Source organism: Colobus angolensis, unplaced genomic scaffold (genome assembly GCF_000951035.1).
Source record: "Colobus angolensis palliatus isolate OR3802 unplaced genomic scaffold, Cang.pa_1.0 Scaffold25, whole genome shotgun sequence".
Taxonomy (NCBI): Eukaryota; Metazoa; Chordata; class Mammalia; order Primates; family Cercopithecidae; genus Colobus; species Colobus angolensis.
In genome coordinates, this window is record NW_012115710.1 from 3,673,958 (window position 1) to 3,680,688 (window position 6,731).

The 6,731-nt window shown below is 49.6% G+C and overlaps 1 protein-coding gene across 1 annotated transcript in view; it reads right to left on the reverse strand.

The window, feature by feature from the left end:
• MYH14 (myosin, heavy chain 14, non-muscle) overlaps positions 1–6,731 on the reverse strand; it is a 124,686-nt gene that overhangs the window by 14,215 nt on the left and 103,740 nt on the right. Inside the window, exons 31-33 of the mRNA XM_011946507.1 lie at positions 5,127–5,339; positions 2,164–2,376; positions 776–937 (exon numbers count right to left, since the gene is read on the reverse strand). Coding sequence (XP_011801897.1) covers positions 776–937; positions 2,164–2,376; positions 5,127–5,339 — 588 coding nt within the window. The remainder of the gene's footprint in view (positions 1–775; positions 938–2,163; positions 2,377–5,126; positions 5,340–6,731) is intronic.

Below are 6,731 nucleotides of genomic sequence, written 5' to 3' on the forward strand. Positions count from 1 at the left end.
AGCCAGGATGGTCTCGATCTCCTGACCTCGTGATCCGCCCGTCTCGGCCTCCCAAAGTGCTGGGATTACAGGCTTAAGCCACCGCGCCCGGCCAATTTTTGTATTTTTAGTAGAAACGGGGTTTCACCATATTGGCCAGGCTGGTATTGAACTCCTGACCTCAGGTTATCTGCCCACTTTGGCCTCCCAAAGTGCTGGGATTACAGGTGTGAGCCACCGTGTCTGGCCAAAAAACCATAGGGTATTTTCACTTCAAAAACAAAACCACGGAGGCGGGTGGATCACCTGAGGCCAAGAGATCAAGACCAGCCTGGCCAACATGATGAAACCCTGTCTCTACTAAAAATACAAAAATTAGCTGGGTGTGGTGGCGCACGCCTGTAATCCCAGCTACTCGGGAGGCTGAGACAGGAGAATCGCTTGAACCTGGGAGGCGGAGGCTGCTGTGAGCTGAGATCACATCACTGCACTCCAGCTTGGGCGACAGAATGAGACTGTCAAAAAAAAAACAAAACAAAAGCTGAACAAACAAAGAAACAAAAAATGAGGACATCTGACTTAAAAGTGCAGCATTTTAAATGAAAGAAATGTGAAACATAAGAAGAAGGAAGCCAGCCTCTGGGGCATGGATGTTCATAAAGGCACTGACCCATGTGGATGCTGCCTGTGGGTTGAGAGGGAGGGGTCCGAGCTGGCCTCAGGCCCTGGAGTGATGGTTGGGGCCTGAAGACACCAAAGCCTCCCCTCCCTGGCACAGCTCACGCCCCGCCCTTACCTGCATCTTGCGAAGCTGCTTCACCGCCTCCTCCTTGCCCTGCCCGGCGGAGGCCATTTGAGCCTTCAGCTCCTCCAGCTCCCCCTCCAGCTTCTTGCGGGCAGCCACGGCCAGAGTGCGCTGCTTCCGCTCCTCATCCCGCTCCACCTCTGCATCTCTCAGCTGGAGAGGAGGTCAGGAGGGACTGGGTCAGGGACAGGAAACCCAGCCTCCCTCTGCGTGCTAGGGACATGGATGTCTACCCTGGAGCTCCTGCCCAGGCTGCAAGCCCCTTTCCTTTCACCCCCTGACTCTCCCTACTTGGTCCCCTCTCTATCTCCACTGCCCCAGCTCAGTCCCCCATCTCACCTAAGCCTCCTTTCTAGCCTCTCATCTCTCCCCTCCGGCCCATTCCAACACGTCTCCAGAGCTGACCCTACTCATAGCCCTCCCATGGTTTCCCAGTGCCTCCAGGGCCAAGTCTTGGACACGCAGCTATGTCTAAGTCAAAGGGGCTGCTGGAGACAAAACCCCGCGGAGACCCCTGGCCTTAGGTCACCTGTTCACCTCTCTTCCCTGCCTCCCCAGCTTCTGCACCCTCTTCTCCAAGTCTGTTGCCCACATGGCTCCAGAGGGGTCTTTCTGACACCCAGAGCTGCCCCTGCCCCTCACCACCTAGTAGAGGGAAGACATGGGAAGTTCCTGGACTGAATGAGTAATGAATGAACGGTGCAGGGAGGGAGAGAGCAATGGAATAAACAAGGAAGCGAGGGAGCGATGACTGACTGGATTGGGGAAGGATATGGATGGAGGGGAGGGCAGATGAGCAGGTCAGTGAGTGAGTGACTGAGTGGAGTCAGCAGGGGGTGCTGAGGGGCTGGGGTTGGGTAAATAGGGGAGGGGTTGGGTTGGGGAGAGGAGATGGGTTGGAAGGGGGTAACTGGGTGGATGGAGCAGTAGTTGGACATGGCATTGGCTGGGATTAGCGCTGGCTGGGGGAGAGGCTGTATGTGGGTGGTTGGGGTGGTTGAATAGATGGGGTGGCAGATGGATGGATGAACGGTTTGTTTGGTGGATGAAGGATGTATGATTGGGTACAGCAACAGGTCAACAGGATATGTGTGTGGGTTAATGGGTCATGGCAGGTTAACAGGTTGGGGAATAGAAAGATGGTTTTGTGGGAGGAAGATGGTTTGGCTGGCAGGAGAGACTGGTAGAAATACTGAGTAGCAGGTGGGTGGGGAGACACTGAGTGGCAGGCAGGTGGGGAGACACCGAGCAGTGGAAGGGTGGGGGAGACAGAGTGGTGGGTGGGTCGGGGAGACCCCTTGCTGTCCTTCTTGCTGCCTGTACACACCATGGCGTACCCCAGCTGGACTGGCATCCTGTGGCCTTCCATGTGACAATACCTGCTTGGCCAGCTGTCTCCGCCTCTCTTCACCAGCCTCATCATGGCCCTGCAGGTCACGCTCGTGCTGAGTCTTGAGGGCCTGCACAGTCACCTCCAGACGCAGCTTGGCATCCTCGGCTGCCGTCAGCTCATCCTCCAGTTCTGTCACCTGTGCTCGCAGATCATTGGCTGCCTGTTCTGCCACCCGGCAGGCTCGTTCCAGCTCATGCACCTGGTGGGGAGGGAGAGTGGTTGCTGGGCACTTGGGTCACTGAGGCAGAGGAGGTTAGGTGCCTAGGTAGAGTAGAGGAAGCTTTGATGGAGGACGGGGAGGTGGCAAGTCAGTGTGCCCATCCTAGTTTGTTCATTCATCTATTCAAAATCTACTGAGCGACTCCTTCCTAGGTGTCTCATTCAGCACCATCCCAAAATGCATTTCACGAATAACTGATGCCTCATAATTCTATTAGCTGAAGTGCTTCAAAGTCTAATACAAGCATCTGTTAGGTCAGCTGACTCTCACTCATGGTGGATTATTCCCTCTGAGTTTCGTAATTTTGCATTGTGAGCTCACTCACTGGGAATTCATCTTCGGGAATCCTGTGTGAATGGGTCAAAGGCAGGTAGCTCCAGGGTCATCAGTACTGGTGTCTGCCAGACTCCCCAGGGTGTCACCAACCCACTATCTACTTGTATTGGGTTTTCTGTTTGGGAGGGTCCCCGATCTTTCAGGGAGGTATGAATTAAAACCCCAAACACTATGAAAATAGAGCTGGGCTTATGAATTTTCAGAGACTCCCCCTTCACTCCTCTCCTTACTTAACCATCACCTCCTCAGGGAAGCCTCTCTTGACCCATCAGGGCCTCTCTGCTACCCATGCTCCTGGCACTGGGGCCCCTCTCGTACCTAGCCCTAGTCACAGTGGTCATTTGACATTTGCTTAGGTGGCTTTTTGTGCAACACCCGCCTCCTGCACTGGACGGTGAGTTCCACAGAGAAGGGCCTATGTCTGTGGATCATCACTGCCCACATGATACTCATTACAATTCTGGTCACTGACAGTTTCTACTTTCAGTCCTTGGAATGGGCCCTCTAGCCTCCCTTCCTATTTGGTAGTTGCCAATTTATTTTGTTTACCTGAAGGGATCAAACTTTCTCCCGTCAACATCCTGTTTCCCACATGGGCCTTTGGAGTCACTACAAATAACGACATTTTTCCCAAGGGACAGACCTTAACGGCTCAAGTATGAGCCAGGTTTTAGCTCCATTATCCCTAGGGCCACAGGCCAGGTCTGTGTCAGGGAGAGAGGGTTCTCTCCAGGCCTGGCTAAAAGCAAAATCAGATCAATGTCTAGATAAAGCCCTCATCCATTGGACTCCTAGAAGCGCATTGGTGGGAAAATAAAGAAATAAGGATGTCGAGATGGCGTCTGTTCAGGAGCTCAACAAATTCTGCCAGTGCCTCCCATCATTAGTGAGGGTGGCCTGCGTCCCTGGGTGTGATCCATAAAAGTATTTAGAGGATGAATGAAGGAAGGATGGAGTGGAGGTTGTGGCGGGTCATTTTGACCACTCAGAAGGCTGGGACGCTGGCTGGGTGAGGAGAGCCTGGGAGCAGCCTTGGGGCACCATCCTACAGGACCTGGAGGGATATATGAGTTCAGGGAAGACAGAGGCTTGGTGGGAGAGTCTGTGTGTGCTCAGTGGGGTTGGTGGCAGGCAAAGTGGGAGTCCTCACACTGTGTGTGCATGTGTGTGTGTGTTGTGTATGTATACATGCACATAGTCATGTCTGGGGAGTGGTTCTCAGGCTGTGTGTTGTAGTAAATTGTCTTCATGTTCTTTGAGCATTCACACATATGTGTGGTGAGTAGTATTCTCATGCTGTATGTGTACGTATGCACGCGAATATGTGTATTTAATGGAAAATTCTCAGCAATGTACAATGGCTCATGCCTGTAATCCCAATGCTTTGGGAGGCTGAAGTGGGAGGATTGTTTGAGCCTAGGAGTTCAGGACCAGCCTGGGCAACACAGCAAGACCCCATCTCCACAAAAAATTTTTAAAAAGCCACGTATGGTGGAATGCACCTATAGTTCCTGCTACTTGGGAGGCTGAGGCAGGAGGACTGCTTGAGCCTAGGTGACTGAGGTTTTAATGTGCCATGATTGCACCACTGCCCTCCAGCCTGGGCAACAGAGCAAGACCCTATCTCAAAAATAAAATTAAACAAAACAAAAAACAAATAAAAACAAGTAATAGAAGATTCTCCTCATATCCCATGTACACAAATGTGAGCATGTGTGCTTTGTGAGCAGCTCTCGTGTTCTGTGTGTGAACACATGGGCTGGATGAAAGATTCTCCTCACGTTCCGTGAATGTCTACACAGAGACCTACCTCTGGTGAATGGCTCTCCTACTTCCTGTGCGTGTGCATGAGCACACATATTTGGTGGAAGATCTCTTCACACTGTGTGTGTGTATCTGTGTGTGCGTATACGAATGCAAATGTTTGGTGAACAGTCCTCCTCTTGTTCTTTTTTTTTTTTTTTTTTTTTGAGACAGAGTCTCGCTCTGTCACCCAGACTGGAGTGCAGTGGAAAGATCTTGGCTCACTGCAACCTCTGCCTCCTGAATTCAAGTGATTCTCCTGCTTCAGCCTCCCAAGTAGCTGGGATTACAGGCATGCACCACCATGCCTGGCTAATTTTTGTATTTTTAGTAGAGACGGGGTTTCACCATGTTTGCCAGGCTGGTCTCAAACTCCTGACCTCAGGTGATCCACCCGCCTTGGCCTCCCAAAGTGCTGGAGTGCTGGGATTATAGGAGTGAGCCACTGTGCCCGGCCCTCTTGCTCTCTTTGTGCATGAATATATGACTTTGATGGCTGGTTGTTTCCATGTTCTGTGTGTGAAAGCATACATGCCTGTACGTGTCTTCCCCTCACCCAGTGTGTCCCAGGGAGTGGGGGCCCTGCTCACGCTCTTGCCAACGTCATCCTTGCTGCTCAGCAGTGCCTCCAACTCAGCCCGCAGGGCCCGGTTCTGCCGCTCCAGCTCCTCACGCGCCTCCTGCTCCTCCTCCAGTGCCCGTGTCAGTGACAGGGCCCGAGCCTCACGCTCCCGGCCCTCTGCCTCGGCCCGCTCACGTTCCTCCACTGCCCGAAGTACAGCTGCCTTCTCCTCTGCCAGAAGCTTCCAGTTTGAGGGAGATGGGGTGGGGGGAAATAGATTAGCTGAAAGGAGTGTACAAGGGAACGGGAAGAGGGAGCAGCCAGGAACAGAGAAAGAGAGAGAGAGAGACAGACAAAGGCAGAGACACAAGAGGGAGGTAGAGGGATTAAAGTTGCAACCGTGTCCCAAACCAGCTCAACTCTTGAATGGATCAAACTGATCAGTCCCTAACTCTCTACGCTCAACAGAAGAAAGGGTATTCCTTCCTGTTAAGAGTGGCAGTAGAAAATGAAATTCAACCTTTACTGTTTTTTTAAGACACAGTAATTGGCAAACAAACTTATAAAACATGCAAAGAAGAAAAGAGAACAGGACTCATAGTGAAGAGAAAAATCAGTCCATACAAATAGACCCACAGATGACCTACATATTAGAATGTGTACACAAGGACTTCATGATGAGTTTCAGAATGAGGCAGATATAATGGGTGAAGAGGCAGAGTTATTTCAGGAGGGATTTGAAACTGTAAAACAGAACCACATAGAAATGCCAGAATAGAAAAATGAAATAGCTGAAATAAAAAAGTCATTGGATGAAATTAGTAGCTGACTGGACACATCAGAAGAATCAGTAAACTTGAAAACACGTCAATAGAAATTATCCAAACAGAGCAAAGAAAGAAAGAAAGAAAGAAGATTGTAACAAAAATTAATGGAACTTTAACAACCTGAAAAAAGTACCAAGCAGTCATACATACATGCATTTGAGTCCTAGAAGGGTAAAGAAAAAGTAAAGAAAGAAGTAAAACTGCCTTTGTTCACAGAAAACATGATCATCTATGTGGAAAATCCAACGAAATACACAAAAACTCTGTTCGCACTAATAAGTGAGTTTAGCCAAGATTGTGGGATACAAGATCAACATACAAAAATCTACTGTGTTTCTACATACTAGCAATAAAATATGGAAATGAAAGTAACATCACTCAATTTAGCCATAAAACCATGAAATACTTAGAAATTCATCTGGCAAAAGATGTGAAAGATGTACACTGAAAACTGAAAAACATTTCTAAGGTATTTCAATGGATATATATACCATCTTCCTCAGTGAGAAAATTCAACCTTGTTATGATGTCAGTTCTTCCCAAACTGATATATAGATTCAACACCGTTCCAAATCGGAAGGCTTTTTGTTTTGGGGTAGAAATTGACAAACTGATTCTAAAATACATATGGAAATGCAAAGGAACTAGAAGCGGCAAAACAACTTCAAATAAGAAGAAAAGGCTGGTGCAGTGGCTCATGTTTGTAATCCCAGCATTTTGGGAGGCTGAGGCGGGCAGATCACCTGAGGTCAAGAGTTCGAGACCAGCTGGCCAACGTGGTGAAACCCCGTCTTTACTAAAAATAC